The sequence below is a fragment of the Nymphalis io genome, chromosome 16 (assembly GCF_905147045.1).
Source record: "Nymphalis io chromosome 16, ilAglIoxx1.1, whole genome shotgun sequence".
NCBI classification, from domain to species: Eukaryota; Metazoa; Arthropoda; class Insecta; order Lepidoptera; family Nymphalidae; genus Nymphalis; species Nymphalis io.
The window spans coordinates 8,299,080-8,322,533 of NC_065903.1; the positions used below are offsets into that span (position 1 = coordinate 8,299,080).

At 30.7% G+C, this 23,454-nt stretch overlaps 2 protein-coding genes across 10 annotated transcripts in view; both read left to right on the forward strand.

Moving 5' to 3' along the window:
- The window catches only part of LOC126774163 (sodium/hydrogen exchanger 3), a 36,484-nt gene extending 31,389 nt beyond the window's left edge, over window positions 1-5,095 (forward strand). For 4 of the 7 annotated variants that reach the window (XM_050495536.1, XM_050495535.1, XM_050495539.1 and 1 more), the window contains 4 exons: window positions 350-403; window positions 581-760; window positions 1,354-1,702; window positions 2,045-5,095. In XM_050495536.1, coding sequence (XP_050351493.1) covers window positions 350-403; window positions 581-760; window positions 1,354-1,702; window positions 2,045-2,237 — 776 coding nt within the window. In that variant the 3' untranslated portion in view covers window positions 2,238-5,095. The remainder of the gene's footprint in view (window positions 1-349; window positions 404-580; window positions 761-1,353; window positions 1,703-2,044) is intronic. The other 3 variants (XM_050495537.1, XM_050495540.1, XM_050495538.1) reach the window with 2 other exon arrangements.
- Window positions 5,096-5,497: 402 nt separating this feature from the next.
- LOC126774184 (protein phosphatase 1 regulatory subunit 16A) overlaps window positions 5,498-23,454 on the forward strand; it is a 35,629-nt gene continuing 17,672 nt past the window's right edge. For 2 of the 3 annotated variants that reach the window (XM_050495585.1, XM_050495583.1), the window contains exons 1-3: window positions 5,498-5,725; window positions 7,757-7,848; window positions 19,899-20,050. In XM_050495585.1, coding sequence (XP_050351542.1) covers window positions 7,769-7,848; window positions 19,899-20,050 — 232 coding nt within the window. In that variant the 5' untranslated portion in view covers window positions 5,498-5,725; window positions 7,757-7,768. The remainder of the gene's footprint in view (window positions 5,726-7,756; window positions 7,849-19,898; window positions 20,051-23,454) is intronic. The other variant, XM_050495584.1, reaches the window with a different exon arrangement.

Below are 23,454 nucleotides of genomic sequence, written 5' to 3' on the forward strand. Positions count from 1 at the left end.
TAATATCATCAGAAGTTATTAAAAGATGTCATTTAAGATCAATTTACATATTTCCATTTTGACTAATGAAACTTTTTAAAATACATTCGCATGGGATTTGTAAGTTTTTTTTCAGCATTTATATGTAAATAAGTAATATATTTCATGGTATTTAATAAATAGGTAAAGTATGTGTTAAATGTTTAATCGAATAACAAAAGCAATGAATATTATTTATAAATTTCCGTTTGAATTATTGCCAATATCAAAATAGCAAATGCATTTTCCGCGACCATTGCCAAATATTAGAAGCATGAGGTAATTATATTACTATATTTAAGGAAGAAAATAATTCGCTTTTTTCTTTTAGTTCCCAATGAAGATATTCTTGAAGAGGACGAGAGGCGAATGTCGGATGATAATGGTAGAGTATTTCATATTAAAAGACAAATAGTCCTCAACCAACTTAAATTATTACCTTAGCATTTTCCACATATTTTTGTATAATAAGATCACACTTAACCATAGACAATTTGGGATGTTTTTGTGTGTTTTCAAATTAATTTGATTTACATAAAGGATCATATCTCATTCTGTATAGACACATATATGACAGTAGCGGAACAAGCCCGCGTCGCCACTCCGACAGCTACAGAGACGATGTTGCCATGGAAACGGGAGGAAGCTGAAGGGACAACCGCCCTTAAGCAATCCGAATTCCCCTCGTGGGCATCGAATAAAGAATACTTAGCTTATAGCTCACCCTCTGCTACTTTCCTAGGTATGTCATTACTTAAGATTATTATTTTCAATTGTTATGGATACTTAGGTATAAAATATTTCACAATTTCAATTAATTTTAGACTTTGGGTATTAGTATATCAGAGGTGAATATATTTCGCTACGTTATATATACGCCGTATACCCGTTGCGTTCTGCAAATCCCATCGCCTACCTACAGTGTGCCTAGTGCAAGTTTTTTTATTTATTCGATAGCGTTGACATTAACTGCGATTTGTATAAAATGAAAACAGCGCCGTCTAGTGACAATAATAATACTAGGCACACAGGCAGGTATTGACTATGCATGTTGTTCATTATATAATACGTTGGTAGATACTACTTTCCAGCAACCACAACATAAAAACTTAATTTAACCTCAAATCAAATTATATATATTTTATAATTGTATGTATTGTAAATTATACATTTCCTTGAGTATCCCTATACGGCAAACCTTAGCTTAAACATATTTGATTAATTTGAATAGTTTCATCAGATTTACTTATATATTATTATGTATCTTCTCATACTGTTTTATTTTCCTTATTTTTCCTTACCCGCTGGTATATCCCATCATCATCATCCCAATAGGTGGTATAGAGAAGCCAAAACACCCGAAATCTATCATAGGTCTTTTCCGAAGAGAGAGTTCTAGTTCAACGCAAGCTGCAGAGCTGCCAATTGCCTCTGATTCTGAAGGAAAAGCCGATTCTGTTAAAGGCGATAGTTCATCTATAAAGGGAGAATCTTTATACTCGCAACCAAAGCAAGGACCAAGTTTGTTGTCGAAAAGAAGTACAAGTCTCGGTGGCCCCTCTGTTCTACTTATGGAAGATGTAGCTCATTCTGATCCTCTTGGTGCGTCGTCGCGACCAGCAAGTATTATGCAGGGTCCGCACCGAGGACAATGTAGACGAGGATCGATGTTGGAACTGACTGGGTAAGTTATTCAATATACTTCAAATAAAAACATATTTTAAATTAATCATAAATTTATTTAGGATAAATGATTTAACTATATGATAGTAATTCTCAAATTAAGCGTTTTTAGGGGATTTTTATAACTGTTTGCCTTTATACACCATTTACGTATAAATTGTCGCTAAGTTACTGACATAGTTAGCTATATATAGCTAACTTACTCTTCTTCATTCTTCTTCCACTACTATTTTTTCAAGATTTGACATATTCTTAACACCACGGTATATAAATAACAAAGTCATGTATATTTTTATATTATATATTACCTAATGTTACAGAATATATTTGGTGTCTTTTTTAGATCTTTGTCGCGTGATGCGATAACCGAGGAGAAATGCAGTAAATCGTTGCCTGAGAGTGAGCGAATGGGTGTCCGGCGACTTGCTCTGGGCCAGCAGAGTTTGCCCAGGGAACCCTTCAGTCGCCAACTTACTATGGCCTCTAATCTCCTTACGAGCTCGTCGTCTGATGAATCGTCAGATGAGAACACCTGAGTGCGCCGCCGTGGTGACCAAGATAGGTTGCCACTGCTTAAATACAGAACACTAGAGTAGGTGTTACTATTACTATTGTTACTACTGTGTTCTCGAGGTTTCTTTCATATTTTTGTAAGTAAGAGAATTTTTTGTGATTAATCAGAGACCTTTTGGGCTTAAGAATTCTGACGCACAGTACATAAAGGATCTCTGTCTTCAACATCTACCAACATATATAAATAACCATGCAATGACAATTAATGGAAATGTTCACAAAAATGAATTAAAACAACAATATATATTTTTTTTAATATATCGTTCCGTTTACGTTTGCATGAAATTATCAAAAACTATTTATGTAGGTGGCTCAAATGAGAATTTATATTAGATCAAACAGTATTATTTGTTTTTGTTTTTTTTATTATCAATCATCCAAAAAAAATACATATTGCTGATACTTAGTTCATACTCTTCAGTATTTTTCTATGCTATTTAATAAATATGAATTTTTCAACTGGTGATATTCTCAAATCAAATGATATATAGGTAGATAATAATGATATTTACTTAGAGAATAGTAGATAAATAAAAAAAATAGCGCAGTTTTTGAATTGTTTTTAAAAATGGCAACAGTTGCCAATGACAATACATATGGTTAAGTGTGATGTACATATATATAATAAATATTATGTAGTAAGCTACATATAATAATCGTTATTCAATATCTACTTACAAAGTGACTCTACTTTAAATATTGTAACATGAATCCAAGCAGCCATTGTTAATTTTTAATCGCACTACCGCAAACAAAACTTACGATTTTGATATACTATATAAGACAGTAAAATTTATCCTATTTAAACAAGTTTATTTATTACAAAAAGAGCACAATGGTTGAAACTAATTAGTGTACACTTGAGTGAAGAAAGGCAATTACTTAACATAAAAAAAAAACATTAAATATGTATACAATGGGTCCCGTTTATACGAGATCTTTCTTTTCATTCTAAGGTACGGAATCCTAAAAGTATGTTAATATTACTGTCATTGGCAATGTGACGTCACAATGTTAGACATCTGTCTCGAGTTAGAAATTAAACTCTCATGCTTGTAAGTTTGATAATAGCTAGTTAGTTTAAAAGTTATATTGTTGCCATTAGAAAATTGAATTGTGTACTAAGATCAATTATATATAAGAAACATTTATAAATAAAGTTAAGGCAATTAGTACAATAATAGCGCTAGTAATTTAATTTTTTTCTTAATCTTCATTCAATAAGTAGATATTCTTTAAGTTTTTTGTCTCATCGAGAGGCCTAAAAAAATTTTATTTTAAAACATTGTATCTAAATAAAAGGCTATGTATAAGATCTAAACATAAAATAACAAAATTTTGACGTCACTTGCGTTTTTCTAATTCATTAAAAAAGGTGTTAAAACTACAACTTAATTAAAATATTAATCACAAAACCTAAGTACACCAAGGCTAGTGACTCAAAAAAATATCATATATATTTTCATTGATTTAATTTATTATATTGATTTTAATTTGTTTTACTTAAATAATTTTAACAGACAGTAAATATTGGGACATTTTATATTTAAACAAAAAAAAGTGTGGCTTTTTCTTTTAAATATGAATATAATGACTGGCCCGTTGGCGCAGTTGGCAGTGACCCTGCCTTCTGCTGCTGGTTCGAATCCCCCATAGCGTGGGTGTATTATGTGTATAAATATGAATTATGTATTTATTTTATACGTATTTGTCAGCTGTTACCTATAACACAGGTATTTAACTGAATACATATGTGACATAGTTGTTTGTATCGTTTATATAATATTGAAATATTTAGGTTGTATGCCTGTGTGCTATGTCAAGAACAGCACGTAGAAAAATAGATATATTATTATTTTACCTATTGTCATCACGGGCGTTGTGATATTTATTGTAAATAGTGTCCTAATATTATGTATTTATTCTATTTAAGAAAGAGTAAGATAAAAGTATGTTAATGCGTAGATAACAATTTGAAATATAGATAGAAATTGGACAATAGCAGTAGTCTTCATTTTTTAAATACATCCGGTATTTTATTTCATCCGGTTTTCCAATTTTTATCGGATTGATTTATTTTGTTTTAAACATTTTAGTTTGTAGTTTAGTTGTAACACAGTAAGTAATAGAATTACATTTTTTTGGATAAGGAAGTAGGTACTTAATGAAAAAATAGGATCAAATAAATCCAGTATGTTTTTCGTATGTTAATTTTTTATTTGCCAATTATTTAGGATCTTTTTAAATTTTGTATTATTATTAAGTTTATACAATTTTACTGTTCTTTTTCTCCGTATCTCCTACTTTTTTTTCTAATAGTTATATTGTAATAGGCTGTTTTATTTTATTTGTACGAAATTTTGCTATTTATAATAAGACTTCTTTTCGTGTTAATTTTAACATTAACAAATGATGTACTAAATTTGTAAATTTTATTAAAAAAAATTGTAAATAAAATAAACAATTGCTTTAAGCATATGGGTTTTAAAATGTATCTCCGGTCGCTTAATATTCCTATAAACCATTTGATATGGTCCTATTGAAAATCTAAACTGGAATATTAAGTGATTTAAATAATAAATAATTCGTATAAAAATCATTTAATACAAATAATTTTTAACAAATTTAAATAATACCTACTTAATATCAATAAGCTTTTCATGAACTATGGTGTGTCAATTGAAAAACAAATAGTGCCTAGCTTAGATAACCACAGCTCATTGTTCAAATGATCTTAACATTGTTATAGGTAATATCATAAATAAATTAGTTAAACGATAGAATGTAAAGCATTTCTTTGAAATAAATTATATGAATTGAATTGTCTTTTATTTATTAAATACATATTTTTTTTCTTGATACTAATTTATAATTTTTGTATACTTACTTAATTTATTAAAAATAGATTTAAGTTATGTTATTGAGATTAGAGAATATAATTTTGAATTTTCCGCTTGTGGGAATATACATAAGTTATCTTGAATCTAAACTAGATGGCGTTGCATACGATTATTTTTAATTAAAATGAAATAAAAACAAAACTCAAAGTATGTTTGCAATTTTATTTTACATAACTATAAATATCATGAATAATTAGATTTTATATATTTTGACTTTAATTATTATTAATCCTATCGCAAATAAATTTTTAGACGATTAATATCACGTGATCCGTTAGACATATGTTCTAAAGAAATAATTTATCTGTAGTTCGCTATCCGCTCACTAGTCCGTATGCTTGTTGTCTATAATAAGTTTTTCTTCCTGTTTATAATTTTCATGAAAAATAACGGAAAATGCCGCGTAACTGTAAACTTTAATGTTAACATTTAAACCTTAATTATTTTAACACTATTATGTGCTAAGCTTATTGTTTATGTGTGTTATGAGTGGTAAAGTTATCAAGTCGAGAATGAAACATACTTTTGCATTGAAATAAATAATTAAAGCGGTAAGTGTCATCAAAATAAATAAAAAGTAAATGGACTTTTGAACATTTTTATCAGAGCTTGATATTTTTTATTTGAATTTGCATACGTCAACTTTTTTAATGGAAAGGATCCTTTCTAAATCTTTGTTATTGTTTACAATTTTTATTTTAGTTAATTTAGGTATACTTGTTTACAATAACTTAATACTTCATTCTATCTCCTATCCCAATACACCGAAGAAAATGAATTTTATTGTAATTTATTTATCATGGCACCTAATCTTATCAGGACAGATATCAACAAGTGTACTTCACTCTCGCGTTTTCCCTTTAAAAAAATCGATTCTGTTGTTTTTTAATTAAAATGTAAAGTAAAAATATTATCATATTTATAATTGAATTTATTATAAATTTTTTGATAAATGCTTGATTTATTACCAGTTTTTATAGTATATATAATAAAAGAATTTAATTATCTTATAAGTTCTATGTTTTGGTGAAAGTGAAATTACACTATTATTATTTAAACTGCTCAATTATGTGACAGTAAGTGTATCTTATCTCTAATTGATACATTTTTTAAATTTATTATTTTTATTTGTTTTTTTTTTTTACTGGACAGACAAATGTTATTGTAAGGAACCAATTATAGTTCTGTTATGATGCTTATTTTCTATTTATTGTAATTGTTTTTTATTTTAAATTATGAAAGCTAGATTAGCTGGTACTGTCTATTAAGTGAAATTTTTATATTTTTTGATTAGGTCACTACTGCCAGTAACAGTCTTTAAAATTAATTACAAATCCTTATTCATAGATACAATTGAGACTGAAAGTATGAAGCTTAATAAGGTTGATACTTTATACAAAAAAAAACCAACAAATGCTTAGGAAAAGTGTTTGCATTATATCTATGGTATATAATAAAAAATTTATTCATAATAATTCATAATATTAAAGATATAATTAATTTGAGTTATGTTATAAAATAGGACTGTGATGTGAGATTTACTGGTGGTAGGGATTTGTGCAAGCCCGTCTGGGTAGGTACCACCCACTCATCAGATATTCTACCGCGAAACAGCAATGCTTGATATTGTTGTGTTCCTGTTTGAAGGGTGAGTGAGCCAGTGTAATTACAGGCACAGGGGACATAAAGTCTTAGTTCCCAAGGTTGGTGGCGCATTGGCTATGGGCGATGGTTGACATTTCTTGCAATGCCAATGTCTAAGGGCGTTTTGTGACCACTTACCATCAGTTGGCCCGTATGCTCGTCCACCTTTCTATTCTATAAAAAAAAAAAAACAAGGGACAGATCATCTTAGTTCCCAAGGTTGGTGGCGCATTAGCGTTGTAAGTGATGGTTAACATTTCTTACAATGCCAATGTCTACGGGTATTGGTGACCATTTATCATCAGGTGGCTCATTTGCTTGCCGCCAACCTATACTATAAAATAAAAGCATGTATGGTTAAACACACAAACTTAGAACTATTGATTTTAAATAATTATTTTACAAATAGATAGCTTTTTTTTTTTTTTTATAGAATAGAAAGGCTAGTTTAAAAAAGAAGACAAAATATATAACATTATGTTACATCTAAGTTGTTTAACAGAAATCATTTACTTTAAATTATGTAATTTAACCAACGACATTTTGACATAACAGTCAATGTAGGGTCAAGCTCAAATCTATACTACACAAAAAAAAGATAAATTTTGATCAAGCAGGTAACCTGTATAAAAGCGTCATGAATAATATAATGCAGTAGAAAGAGAAATTGTCTGTTTTGTTGTTTATAAAAAAGTTAAGTTAACAGTTTTCTATTAATATTACCTTTATACATATTTAACATACAAATGATATAATTTATTTGTTATATTTTTAAATATATGAAAGCAATTATTAAAGATATGTAAGTAATAATAAGCAAATAATAGAAAGTATCGTTAATAATAAAAAATATATTTTACAGCTTTTAAATTTATTTAAATTAAACTTAATGGACATTATGTGTTTAGGATTCTACAGTATATGTGGTATTTCTATAGATAGCAGCAAGAATGGAGCATTCCGATTTGGTAGCCGAGATGGCTCAGGTGGAGCATCTAACCACACAAGAGAGGCTCCACTTGGCTCGAAGGTAAGATTTCTCTAATTATTCACTTATTTCACTTCTTCAGAAGTGGCTTTGAAGTTGTTTTTTTTTATAGGTATACAGTGATATGTTCTTAGAATATCTATTGAAATAAATTATAAAATAAACTTCTTCCATTTAACTTAAAAATATTTACCAAATCTTGTGGTACAGCTCTGTGTCAACTATTTTTGTAGAATTTATTCAGATATCAATTATTCTTCCACCAAATAGTAAACCAGTATGAAGGGTGAGCGAACCAGTGTAATGATAAACAAAAGGGTTATTCATCAACAATATCTTAGATTACAAGGTTGGCTTTGTAGGTATGAAGCCAACTATCAACTAGACTTGATAACCTTTTTAATCAAAACATAAGAAAAAGATAGCAATATTTTTAATTCCTGTCTATTAAGTACAGTTTAAAGATTTTATAGATCACAGGAATTCATACCATTGTTTACAATTTGCTTTATATAAAAAATAACTTAAGGCTCTATTATTCATGGCACAGGTGTTGCATGAATCAGGTAATCTATAAAATAATGACCATTTTGATGAGCACATTAATTGTCCAGCTAACGTATTCATATAATTGATACTTTATAGATAATATTTAAATGCCCTTGTTAAATACATGCTACAAATGATTAGGCAAAAAACATAAAAAAATAAAAATACATTTTAAAATTATATTTTTTCTTAACCAAAGTGAAGAAAATAAATAATATTTAAATACACTGAACAGTTTTAATACTGTAAACAGTAAAATACTTCTTTTTATACAAAAGAATCACTTCTTTTTTTGTTTATATGTGTGATTATTATTAAGGATGAAACCATAACATAGCCGGTATAAGGAATATTTGGTATGTTAAAGTGAGCTATGAGTGGTGATGACCACTTGCCATCAAAAGTTCACTTGCAATACTAATCTTTCTTTAACCTTGTAATAAATGTAAATTAGTAAGGCGCTGCTATAGGTCTCGTTCGATCGTTGAACTATGTAAATTAATTATGTAACTGTGATAAATGTTGCCATAGTTGTCAGATCACCGAAGTATTAACTTCGAGATTTAAAGTCTAGCTTAAGATACTAAACTTACGACCATATAGGTCTATAAGATTAGCTAGATAGAGATAATTTATTATTTTAATTATATTATAATGTATTGTACATTATAATATAATTAAAATAATATATATATAGTGTGTCTTGATTTGTAATGATCAGTTCACTTGCAGCGAAGCTAACGAAATTGGTTGGTACGTAGTCTTGTTTGTTTATAAGTTGCAAGTAATAAAAAAATAATAAGTGCTTAGATCTTCTTTATGTCTAAGCGAAATTTCAGCGAATGACAGATTGAGAGCACGAGATCGCCTAAACTATAGGTCCTATGAACTGAAACATATTTATTTCTTTCGCGACGTAGACGCTCACCAAGAACTGACTTTACTCTAATCCTATCCAAAATATATTTATCATCATCTGAAATGTGGTTTTATTAATTTGGTTACATTGTATGAATTTTACCCGTGCGATGTCTGGACTTACAGCTAGTACTACATACAATAGATAAGTGTTGATGTACTTGGAAGTACGCATTGAATATTTCGATTGTAGTGATACCAACGCTGATAAGATCAATAATGATGTGCGTGCGAAGCTACAATAAACCACGAGTTTTCTATAACTACATATCATTAAACAGCAAATGTCAAAAGTTTGTCCGTACGTATAACAACGCAACAGAAATGACAAAACCGGTTATGATTATCGTAACTATTTATTTAGTTCTAAGAGTTTATATCTCTGGAAATAGTACGTGATTTTTCTTATATAACTACGATTTCAAACAAACCTCAAATTGAGACATCCACTAGTGGGACATTTACGGTGTTTGTTTTTACGTTATTATGATTTAAATTAATATAGTAAGGACAAACCTTGTAGTACCCTTAATGACATGTGGTTCCGGCAGAATATAATTGTATCACCCCATTTTAAACCGGCGGTACGAATAGTTCTAGCACCACTAAGAGCCGACTAAGACAGTTCTTTGATTAGCAGCATCCAACAAGCAAGCACTCATTCATTAACACGTATGTGGTTTATGCGGTAAACTAACCAGCAAAATAATTTCCAAAGGGGTGACGTCAGGCAGGCTACGGCCGTGAGTCTGGCAGGTTTTTACACAGCTTATGCTTTGTGATCTCAAATAAATGAGATAAATGTAAGTGAATGATGATGAATGACTAGATATGTACACAATATGTGATGAAAATGTGATATCATTTCATTGATTCGTTACATAAATTATGTCAGTTTTTTTCTAATTTAGTCACGTTAGTATTTTGTATGATTATGTTGTGGGAGATTCCTTTTTAAATCATCTAATACAAAGTGTCAATTAACGCTACTTGACCGATAACGGTAACACTTCCATACATTTTTGTACAACTACACTTGTACAAAATGGTTTTTTTTTATCTATTAACTGTCATTCTCATATCCTGTATCCAAAGGTTGTCTAGAAGAGGTTGCTCTCTCTTGGGAATAACTTCCTACCCAACACCTTCTTTTGTGCATACATTATTTTAAAATGTTTTTATTATTTTTTGTAAACAATAACTCATATTTGATGTCATATAAAACTTTTAGAATGTATAAGTTATATCTTGGTCTATCGTATCATAAATTTATTGAATGTGATTTTGTCATAGCCAACCTCCTATTTAGACACTGGCAAGGTCTAGCCTCTTAATAGGACATTGGTTCTGCCTTAGTAAAGGCTATCTTTACCCACGCTATATCTCGATTTAGACAGGGTTAAAAGAGTTTAAATTGAATCAAGTACTTATGTTAAAATTATTAAGACATTGAAACTTTCAGTCAGAAAACGTCCTTGAACTTATATCATTTACAATAATTGCTAGGATATTTTCTATAAATTATAATTATTGGATTTTATATTTGTAGGCTTAAGGGTAAAAAATATTTTACCTTACTTTTTTTATAAAATCGTATTAAAACTGTGTCGTGAAATTTAGAAACGTACATTAATTTAATTATTTATTAATATTATTTGGAATTCGTTTTAGTATTTTTTTTGTTTACATTTTTTCATTTTGTGACACGGAGACGGACATTACGGAGGTCGAACGAGCAAGTACTTAAGAAAATATTTTGTTAAAGTGAACAAATCAAACATTTTCATCGTTTATTGCAACTTAACACCGGAGAAAATTGTTAAATATATTTTTTTGTCAATTATCCAAATCCAAATTCAGCTGTTCATGCTTAAAATAATTATAACTAAGGTCAGATTTGATTAATGCAGTTGAAAAGATATAAAAATAATTATGACTAAACGACACGAATCGAAGAGATGACGTCACTCGATTAAACAGCCTCCATTCTCTAATAGGACTTACATTTTGCCTAATATCCATAAAATTAAGATTAAATTCTTAGTTATGCGTAATGTTAGTCATGTTATGATACTCACTTTTCTCATACTTTCACTTGACGCAAGCTGGAAATGGTCACCTCGTAAACTCGATTGTTACACTTTATTGCGAAATTTACGTTACACACACATACACGTATTATTATACATGTGAGATATTAATCCATAGCAACTTTTTTTTTTTTTTCCTGTATGGTTTTAAATACATTTTTATATTGTCCTCTTAGTATGTCAGTATTTACAACGATAGATATGGAATATTACAATAATTCTATCTAAATCAAATCATTTTTATAAAAAGGTCGAAAGGAACTGCTACAACAGAAAAGGTCAAAGGTATTTTTATTTGTATGTAACCTTGGTACGGATTAAGTTTTCGTAGAAAATATCCTTAATCTATTTAAAGAGTTATTTTACTATAGATATCAATTACAATAAAATAAAACCGTACATATTACTTAATCTCGATGGCAAATAGGTTTATGGTTGGTAAATCGTGTCAATAATACAGTTATTATACACGGACGTAAATTGAACATTACCAACAAACCTCTCTCAGCGGCCGCAGCCTCCATCAGTAGGTATGCGTTACAAATGACTTGTTTATTACAAAACCGGACGTTCATTTCTCTGCAGGATATAATTATAAATATCTTATTGTAAACGTATACTATAACTTATTACAGATTGCTTTAAAACTATAACCAATGTTCCCACGATAATATAAATTTTTGAAATTTTAAACAACTCTTTTTCATTTATTCAATGTAAAACTTAAATATGTCAACTTTTAATACACCTAAATAGGCAAGCGAACCATGATATGATCGCGATTGTAACAATTTATTAATTAACATTATAATATTAAAAATATGTAATTCCATTCACATAGTTTTTAAATCACGTAAAATAATTATTAACTATTCCGATTCACATTTATGATCAGTAACTAAGTAGATAAGCTTTAATATAATCGTAATTTATAGTTATGAAAAACATCATAGGCTTTATAAGACTAGAATAATAATGGTTTATATTTATATATATGTGGCTTACTATGTGAATATAGTTAGTGAATATAGGTTAGAGTATATTTCAAAATATCTACAGAAAACTTCGTGATATCATATATCTATTTGATTGTTTTGGTGATTAGTTTATTTTTAAACATAAGAAAAAATATCTAGGGAATATTGAGTGATATTGTAAGTTGGTAAAAGTTAATTTACCTCAAGGAAACTTGGTAATTTGATTATTTCAAGTGTCCCAAAAAATATAGTAAAGATACAGGAGTTAGAAAAGCAATAAATGTTTTGAACCAAACATTTATTGCTTTTGATCTATTTTTTAATTTATATTTTTATGTTGAGAACCTTTACCCGACTTAATAAATTCACAAACGTCTTAGATTAAAGGAATCCCTCGTCATGATATATATTTAATTAATTTATATAGTGACTATTCAAATATAAAGAAACAGAGATAGATATCAATGCTTTAGATAGGGTTTCGCTTCAATAGAGATTGTAGAAAAAACGCTGATTAGTTGTTAAAAATAACCTAAAACAGTTTTGTTTTGCTAAGTAAAGGAAGAATAAAATAGTTGAATATAATAAAAGTAGTTATTTTCATTCTGTATGGAAATTCGCGTGTTATTTAATTTTCGTACTAAAACTAAAAAGATTAACGTAATTTTATTATTTAGTTCGTTAGTTAGTTCGTACATACTCGTCAGTTTTAATCGCTTTTTTATTTGAATACCTGCCAAATATCATAAACTGAATCTATTTATCTGCTGTCTCCTATATTGTTTTGAAATAAAAAAGTATAAACAACTTTACATATCATAATTTTCTCAGTAAATTAAATCATAAACTTTTTCTAGATTTAAAGTAAGAACTAATAATGTGATAAACTAATGTGGTAGATCCGCAAATATTTATTAACCAATTACAACGGCCACCTTGTTTAGGGTTTATGATTAGTTAAACAATGCTCCATCTCCTTCATTTCGCGAGTCAAAAACATTATGCTAAAAAGAGAGAAATCAATGTTTTACTGAACCGACCGTTAATGTAGTTCCTGTCGTTACACCAGACAGACGATAAATAATCAGCTCGATCATGGACTGAGCCAATACTCGTAACTATTTGGACCTGTAAGAAATGATCGTATCTATCTAAGGTAATTGAAAAGTTTTATTTGTAATCGTCCCACTGCTGATCAGTCTCCTCTCTTCTTGATATGAAGGTTATGGAGCTAATTCCACCACGCTGGCCCAACACGGGTTGGATACATGTATGTGGCAGAATTTCATTCTACACATTCGGATTTCTTGACGATGTTCTTATTCACCGCCAAGCACATGAAAAATCAGCGGTACTCGCCCGGACTTGAACCCGCAAACTTCTACTAAATCATCTCAGTTAAATAGATATAAACCACTGTGATAATTTACCGCCTGTAACACCACGATGAAAGCTTTTTTTCTTCTATTATCACTAAGCAAAACAATCGCTTCGTTACGCTTTTGCTTTTTTATCTATGAATCGTATGTCGTCGCAGATTTGGTAAAAGAATGGAAACTGAGAATTCATCTTGAAAGCGCGCTTTATAGATCTTGACCAGTGAGAGAAAATGCGAATGCGTAACGACCTACTTTTATTAACTTTAGCTGACTCACTGGTTAGTGGTGCGCTTATAAGGCTGCCGATCCCGAGGTCATAGCTTCAAATCCCGGGGTCAGGCCAGTAAAACGATTTTATTATAATTCTGTAAAGATATATATAGGATGGTGTGTAAAACCTTTGGTCCTGCGCCTGAACTCACTCCGGTAGTGACGAATTGCCGTCTTATCCGATTAGTGCCTCTAAACTTGTGCATTATATAATATACCATGAGAAATTAGCTGGTCTTTGACAAGAATTATGTCCGTGATCGGAATAGGCAAAGAAGACCTTCGTGGGCGTTTTATTTTCACCTGTTCGAGTCCAATGTTTCAAATGATTATTGTATTTAATAGAACATATCTATACCTATCAAACAAGATATCAGATTAAAGATTACGTTGACATATTGAAGCATTTCAGCTGAAATTTTATTTTATCCTTAGGTAAATATAACGATTTCGATATCCCATATTAAGATAATATTTTGTCGTAATTAATATCTTTTCATATACAGAATATGGATTGAAATTTAATCCATACCTTTTATAAAGATTTAGTAATATTTGTTTATTCTACTATAAATTCATATACGTTGAAGTGTTCATAGGAATATATACATTTACAAAAGTATTTCTTCTGTATAATTATAATACCCCGCTGCTGGCTCTTCTCTCCTTTTAGGGAGAAGGAGTGGTGCTCATTCTACCCCGCTGCTCTAATGCGGTTTGTTGGACTCACATCTTCCTAAACATGCAGGTCTTCTTCACCCATAATAAGTTGAATTATAAAAAATCAAGGACATGAATATTAAGTGGTTTTCCGGGTTTGTGCTCTGAGATCAGCGTTACTGGGGACACTTCCACTCAAACGTCGACAAATAATTGCCTGATAAAATTTTTAATTTTTTTTTTTTATATAATTATAAACAGTTATTGATTTTTACTCTCTCGCTTCATTGTTTCAAATATCTTTATACGTTGCAGGCTAAAATTAATGACTTATCAGTTTCTTGTCTTTGTTATCAGTTCTTCTTGGTAGAATCCGATTTCACAACGGTAGTAACGGTATTAACTGTTGTGACAGATTTACAAATTAAATATTTTGAAGGCTTCGTGTACATGACACGAAACGAATGCCAAAATCTCGCACTTACCCCACATGGTAATGTGGGGTGATATTTGATGTACGAAGTATTGCAGTCCTACATCATAGCTAACCGTGACTGCTGCCTCATCTACACGAAGCTTTAAAGCCTCCTTAGAAAACAGTATTTTTTAAATTTCAATTTGGCTCATTGTCAGTGTAAAAAACGATAAATGTCTCTACGAATGTCAATACAGAATCAGCATAAACTTGCTCTTGAGTTTACGTTGAAAATAAAAAAAAATGTGAGAAATATCATAACAGAATGTTTTAAAGGAATTAATGATGTACGATTATGTTTATATTTTTATCAATGTCAGTTTAAGATTTATGTGAATAAGATTGATTGTTTGGTTGTCTTATATAAAACATAATTCAATCGTAATGCCAACCGTGATACATACATATGCGCTGCATTAGTGTTAAGTTCTATCCAACTGCTGTTTCATTATCATATGTATCTAATCTTCAAGTATGAACGGTTGTATACAATACTAGCTGTTACACGACCTTACGCGTAGATTATGATGAACAATATGTTTACAACAATATTGTATATGTTCTAGAGAAATAAAGTTTCTTTAACCCGACATATACAATAATAATATCAATTTTCTTGAAAGAAACAGCGTCAATCATTTTATACATATTAACACGATGAGTTAAGGTAACCGTTATATCTAACACCTAATTTCCGACTTCGTAGAGTCTATACATACTTTTTGTTTCTATAATAATATTCCGTGGATATTTTTAACCTGACCTATTAATATATTAAATTCTCACGTTAAAAAACATTAATATATAAAAGCCTTATTTAATATCTCAATAAAAGACTATTTAGATAATAAAAATCGGAGAATTACACGTGAATATTCGTTGATTTTCGTATAAGACAAATAATAAATATAGTTGTACTTAATTAACATTCCTATGTAAATTGGTAGAGAAGTATAACTATTTCTTGTCGGTTCTTGCCAATAGTATACATTAAAGAAATTTGGCAACTCCTTTGTCGCACTTCCAAAAAATGGAATTCTTTACCAGCCCACGTGTTCCCTTCTCTTATAACCCGGGTTCCTTCAAACGAGGCGTGAAGAGGCATCTTACGGGCCGGCAAAACTCTACTACCACTTACCATCAGGTGGAGTAGTGTAATTTGCGTTCCCGGCAAATATAAAAAAAATCCGAAACGACGGTAGTTTACTTTTAATTCAATATTATAACATGACGATGTAGGAGTGTTGTAAGAGACTACTTGAATAATAGATATTTTTATTTTGCCCAGCGCTGTTGGAGAGTGTCGCTAAATAATGGGGGTAGTGCCTAAAATCGGCCAGGACATTCTGATTAAGTCATCATAAATATATTTAATTTGTTTTTATTATTAATGATTTGATATTATATAATGTTGTTTAATTTTTAATTAACTTTAAATGAGTTATCACGATGAATTATAATTAATGTCATTTTACAAATGTTAGGTATTAATGTAGATGCCTGTAAAGCATTGAGCAAAACAGAAATAAGATGAATGGACTGTCTTTGATAAAAAAAAAACGAAATGTACAAGATTGTTGTTGGTAACTGAAGATATGACTAGAGATAAACCAAAAAAAAAAAAAATACTACGTCGGACCTAAATAAACGAAATAGACTAGGCCAATGATAATGATGACCTCCTCTCCTCTTATTGAAAATGTACGAAGATTATTCCAGCTCTTAAGTCAATTAAGCTCGTCTGTATTTAAATTATATAAAATTATTTATATAGAATAGACTTAAGTTTTTTGGATAGGTAATTATTTCAATAAAACTAATATTCTTATATATACGATAATTGATTATATTTATTATCAATACCAACATCACATTATCTTATTTATACTGATTATTTAAAAATAGTTATATATCTCATTGAAATTCGACAGTAGGTATATGTGCTTGTGATAAGAAGCAATAGGCTTCTATGCTTACCGTAAAATTGATAATGAAACGCAGATAGCGATATATTGAACATAGTAGTTTAATTATCACAAATGTAAGAAGTAATTGAATGAATAATGTTATAAACACTCCTTTTTCAATATATATACATCGCTTCTGACCTAAATATACCATATGAGACTGTGGTTGGCATAAACTACCAATAATTAAAAATGAAAATTAAAAGACCGTTTATAATAGTTTTCTTTATTGTACCTCCTTTAAATATCCTATATATCACTTTATTTAATCAAGAAATAACTTGTTTGTTATGATTACACTAATTAATTTAAATCGAATTATTAACACGTAAAAGGCTCTAATTTTAATCTGTAAAATAAACAAAGTATTTAAGCTAATTATAACAGATTACCGTTCGTCCATTGATATAATCTCATTAGAATATATATCTCTCCGGTATAAAGTGAAAAAGGTTTCACTTTTTACGATTGCATGCGAACGAAATGTTACCCGTGCTAGATACGGGTTTAGTTATTAAATATAAAAGGCTGAGGTGATTGAAATATGCCTAATTGCATGTTCGTGTTATATACCTATAACATGGCGGTTGAATTTCATAAACAGTTATCACGTGCCTCAATTTTACCATGATTATTCGTAGGAGAAAAGAATGAGATGTTTATGCAGTTAAAGAATGTAATTAATGCTGCAATGTACTTGTAGCCGCAGCTTCGTTATGGCGAGGTAATTATGTTTTCCCGACTAACTGCCTCGTTGGTTTAGCGCTAGCTTATGAGGCTGCAAAACCAGAGGCTCTGACTTCTGAGTTTGGTTGGTCCGTCTGAACTGTTTCCTGTCGAGTGGGTTTGCGATCCCAGTGGATTATGAGAGTGAAGCGAATAGAATAGCATGCGTGTGCACTATAGTATGTCATGCGCAGTTAATTAGTCTCCCGTGAGAATAGCCGCCGTGGCCAAAATCGATCAGGAGGACGTCATCAAGTATACGTGTTATTATACCTCGGCATATATGAATATATCGAAGCTAATTTATTTTAATTATGCTGATTGATTTAACATTAAATATATCAAAAACATATTTATAACGCTGTAATTATTGGAAATCCATCAAGATGATCATGCTAAACATAGGTATTATCAGGTTTTCTAATCTTGCATACGGTAACTCCTTGAGACTTAAGTCATATGTATCATTACTGAATTGTATGGTTATAAATTTACTATTCGTAACAAAGCATATGTTGTAAAACTAAAATGACTATGCAAACTTTTTTAGAAGCTAATTGACTGTAATTTCGATATTTTTTTAATTGGTATTAATGAATTCATTTAAGTAAAATAACAAAAAAAAAATTTTCTTATAACGGAACTTTTGTAAAAATTATAATGATTGTAGAATTGATAATTGAAATAGTAAAAGGATTGGACATTTCGTAATCTCAAGTGAATAGCTAATCATCTCCTATGCGTACTATTACTGTTATCTAATACGCCTACCTAATATCTAGTTTCCCTATAATTCTTGCACAGTTATCAGAGCAATGGAATCTTACATGACGCAACGGCCTTATGTATCTATTTTAAGTGTAACAAAAATAAATCATAATAATAATAATTTAACTCGAATGTGTCAATTGATTTACAATCACAGTGTGAAAATGTGACGGCACAATAAACTCTTATTCGTAAATTCAATATTGTTAATGCTAAATCACGAATCACGAAGAGTCAGTATTCGAATTTCAGTCACTTCATTCGCTTACAACAGTTGAGAGCAATCTTCGTGTACGTATTCAAAGCAAAGGTAATCGTTCAAGCCGTTTAACAAAAACTACGCAATTAAAGTAATAATAATAATAATGTAACGATTTGTGCGTTTTGTAAGTGTCCCAGTTTTGTAGATATGAGATTTAATTATATGTAGGTGCTCGTACGTATCCTGGATTGGCAGCTCGTAAATGTCTCCGCTCCTTAACCGGTTTCAGCCGGTATGTCACGCTCACACGTATATCTTGGTTCGTAATTTTTAAGCTCAAACATGTAATAATATATGCAACTTCAATAACATTCTCTGTTAAACAGCATACGGTAAAATGCACTGATATAGTTTTTATTCGGGCATTTTTAATGAACCAAGTGTCCGCCTATATTTAATATTAAATTATTTTTACAAAATGTAGTAAATTATTATAGAAATTTGTACGATATTTATATTTGCTTACAATATTATAACAAGGTGATAGACATGTATCGGTAGTAAATTGCTACTCAGTGCCTAATTAGTATATATGTTTAGTAAGCTGTAATAAAAAGCACGTTTTGAATGGATTATTGTGTTTTTTTTCGTCATTTTCTTGTAATCGTAGACGTTTTTGAACCACATGAAATAATTTCCTTATATTTATAAGTTAAATAATAATAAAAACATAGGAAATGTTAAATAATATATTCTATGACTATTATCAAACTTTTCAACGAAAACATTTCAATTGATTGACGAGATGAAATAAAAATAATTCAAATATACCCCGTAGTTGTCATCGGTAAACTTCGGTAGCGTTATTATCGGATGTTTGATGTTGATGATAAAGAGTTTGACGGCTGTCTGTGCTATTCTTAGCAAGATAGGTGTATCTACAGTGTTACTGTTAAATCATATCGAAATGATGTACCGGTATTTATGATTTATTTATTTATTGTTTTACAAGATCGAAACAATCCACAACAAAATCGGATTAAAATAGGATATTATGATGTCTTTCTCATTATTGTTGATATTATTACTTATGTGGTATGTGCAATTTCAGACGACGTATGCAGCAGTTGAAACTATGGCAGCAGCGGGAGAAGGAGTGGGCGAGGACGAGGGCAAAACGTGAGAAGAGCAACAAGCGAAGCATATACTTTAGTGATAGCGTCATGTTGCTCGAGGCGGCGGCAAGGAACGACATCGAGGAAGGTGATTACGTATGATTTACTTATATATATATCACTATATTTACTTATACACTGGCCGCCAAAAAAATCGACCCACCCGTATTTTTTTACTTACAAAGTTGTTATCTTAACTATGCGACGACCTAGGTGGATTGTTTTTCTTATGGGACATACATTTAACATTTTATTACCCACTTGATATTGATTTGGAGGAGTTGTAAGTGTTATTGAGGATATTTGGAATATTTTTAAAGTATTGATAAGAAAACGTTACTTTGTGCACAAAGTGCATGGTTAGTTTATTTCCAGTTCTTAACGCGGAGTCATCTCGGTTCGATGTTTATTATTGATTAAGTGTATGAAACTTTGTTGAAACAATAATTTTAATAAGTTTAAACATAAAAAATGGATACTACTGAAGCAGAAGCTGCTCAAGTCGTAGCTCTTATTCATGAGGGGTTAAGTCAGCGAAATGTGGCTAGAACACTAAAATTAAGTCGTTCAGCGGTGCGAAGAGTGTACAAACGCTACTTGGAGACTGGGGAGTATCGCCGGAGACCAGGATCTGGCAGGGGGCGTGTCACGAACCCGACCGATGACCGTTTTATTGGTTTGACGTCTTTAAGAAACCGACATCTTTCGGCTGTTGACGTTCAAGGTAGACTCCGAGAAAGTCATGGAGTGTCTGTGAGTGAAAATACTGTAAGAAGAAGACTTCGAGAGCAAAACTTAACCCCTCACAAGCCAGCAACAGGACCAAAACTCACAGCATCCCATCGACAAGCAAGACTACAATTTGCTAGGCAGCACGTCGATTGGACACTGGACCAATGGGAGACAGTATTGTTCAGTGATGAAAGCTGAATGTTTCAAGTAGGCTCTGATGGACGACGTAACGTCATGCGAAGGCCAGGAGAACGCTACTCTCAGTGTTGCATTCGAGAAACAGTCCGATTTGGTGGAGGCTCTACAATGTTTTGGGGAGGTATTTCTTTGACGGGACGCACAGAGCTGGTTTTTTTCCGTAATCGTGCTGTTAATGCTGAAACTTACATAACGGACATTCTGGAGCCTCATGTGATGCCTTACGCTGGATATATTGGGGATAATTTCCAACTTATGCACGACAACGCACGACCTCACGTCGCTAGAATTGTTAAAGACTATCTCAGGGAAGTCGAATTCCAGTTATGCAGTGGCCAGCCAATATTCCGGACTTAAACCCGATAGAGCACCTCTGGGACCAGCTAAATCGTACGGTTCGAGCACGAAATCCAATTCCAGAAACCCTGAATCAACTGGAAGCTGCCCTAACTGAAGAATGGCAACGGACCCCACAGGAAGACATTAAAAAGATAATCAGGTCACTTAATAGGCGTATGCAGGCAGTGATTAGGTCAAGAGGAGGAAACACTCCCTATTAAAGTAAGATTTAGGCACCCAAATTTAAAAACAAACGGCATAATCGTTTTGTACACAAAAAAATAAAATTGCGTAAAATTTTGTGTTTTCGTGTTTTGTCACATATTTACCTAAAAACCTATTTTTTGCGCACTATTTCTGTTTTTGTACAATCCTACAATTGCATTTTTTCATTATCAATCTTAAAAATATAAATATGTGGTAGTTTAAAACCATACGATAGCTTTTTTACAAAAAATGTAGGTGGGTCGATTTTTTTGGAGGCCAGTGTATATATATGACAGTCGCTACCATAGAGCTACCATATATACTTATACAGTGGGACGGTGATCGATAAATACTTAAGTTATAGTTATATGTTGCTGGCTTATATTCTAAAATCGAAATATTATGTTTATTTTTTTTTATCTGAACGTTAGATCACAAATCACTTTTTTAATATGTTGTATTAGCATGCTTTAAGTGTATTTCGTGGTTAGCAACATCACATGACAATATTCTGCGTCTTTTGAGTAAATTTTTAACAGCGAGGGAAAAAATTATAATCAAGAATGGATCTTGACTAAATACATAAATTATTATTATTGACATTAAATATACATAAATTGTGCTATTGACGTAAATCAAAAAAAAATCTAGCGCATATATTCCTTCATTATACTTAAAAGTAGTCTTAATGGCCGTATTTTTTTATGTAAAGTTTAACTAACGTTTCTGACGCAAAAACGTTTCATCTCCGTCTCTCTTGTACTGAATTAAACGCGTTTCCAAATCTGATTTGGCGATTTTTGTAAACAGTTTAAAATTTCAGTTAATAATTTAGCGAAGATCATCCGTTGTTACGGGGAAAGTAAGAAGCGTACGAAATTAGACGAAAGTGAAAAAAGCGTACATACTATTTAATATTATTCAGGTCAAGAATATTTCTAATGACGTAAGCAAAATCTCGGTAACTCGTACGTTTTACAATAAATAGTAAATAAATAATTTTAATGCTATAATATTATTAATAATTCATAAATATTCTGCCAAGCGTTCAATAAATTTACATTAAGAACAGTTGCATAGTAACTTATATGAGGGGAAATATATTTTTTATAAAGATTTTATGCAGCGACAAGTTCAAGGCAAACAATTGTGATGTGAGAAATATTACTCTTCTTAAAAAAATATTACGCCATTACTTTGTCATACACAAATAAATAATTTGGTACTGACTTAATATCAGTTACTGATATACATAAAAAAAATACAGCGAGAGATTATTATATTTTTAATAATAGAACCAATTTAGTGTCATTGCCATAATAAATTACAATTTAAACCTACATAGTTGTAGAATGGTGCATAGATTATTATGTTTGCGACCAGTTCCATATGGGTGACCTCATCTCGGAGACATACTATTATTATCAGGTACTGCGAACTACACAAACATATTGCATACGTAGACATTTCTAAACTTCTATCGATGAAGTTTGTACAAAAAAATTACGCCATAGATAAATTAAATGTTTCTGGTGTTCTAAATATGTGTGTGTGCATTTATTAAATGAATGTATATTTGATTCCACATGGTGCTTGGAGCAGCTTGATGGCATAAGCTCCAAACCCTCTCCTCAAAAGGAGAGGAGAGCTTAACCCAGCAGTGGGACATTAAGAGGCCGTTAGTTTACTTTTACCTATATTTGGTAATAAAAATTGTCCATTATATTGTTTCACACACCAGTAAGACATATGCTCGTTTTCCCGTCGTTCTACTCTATAATTATGCTATGGAAAGTCGATTATAGCTACAATAGGAAACCTGTATAACGGTTACTTTTAGCTTACCAATTGAATGTGATTTTATTCTGTGAATGTCTTTTCTTGATATTATGAATTAACCACAGTACTCGTATTCGTATCAGTTTGAATTTAACATCGGTAGAACATATTTGATTTTTGATAAAATACAATATATGATAGATGTAACATAGTATGGTCATATTAGAATCAATTTAG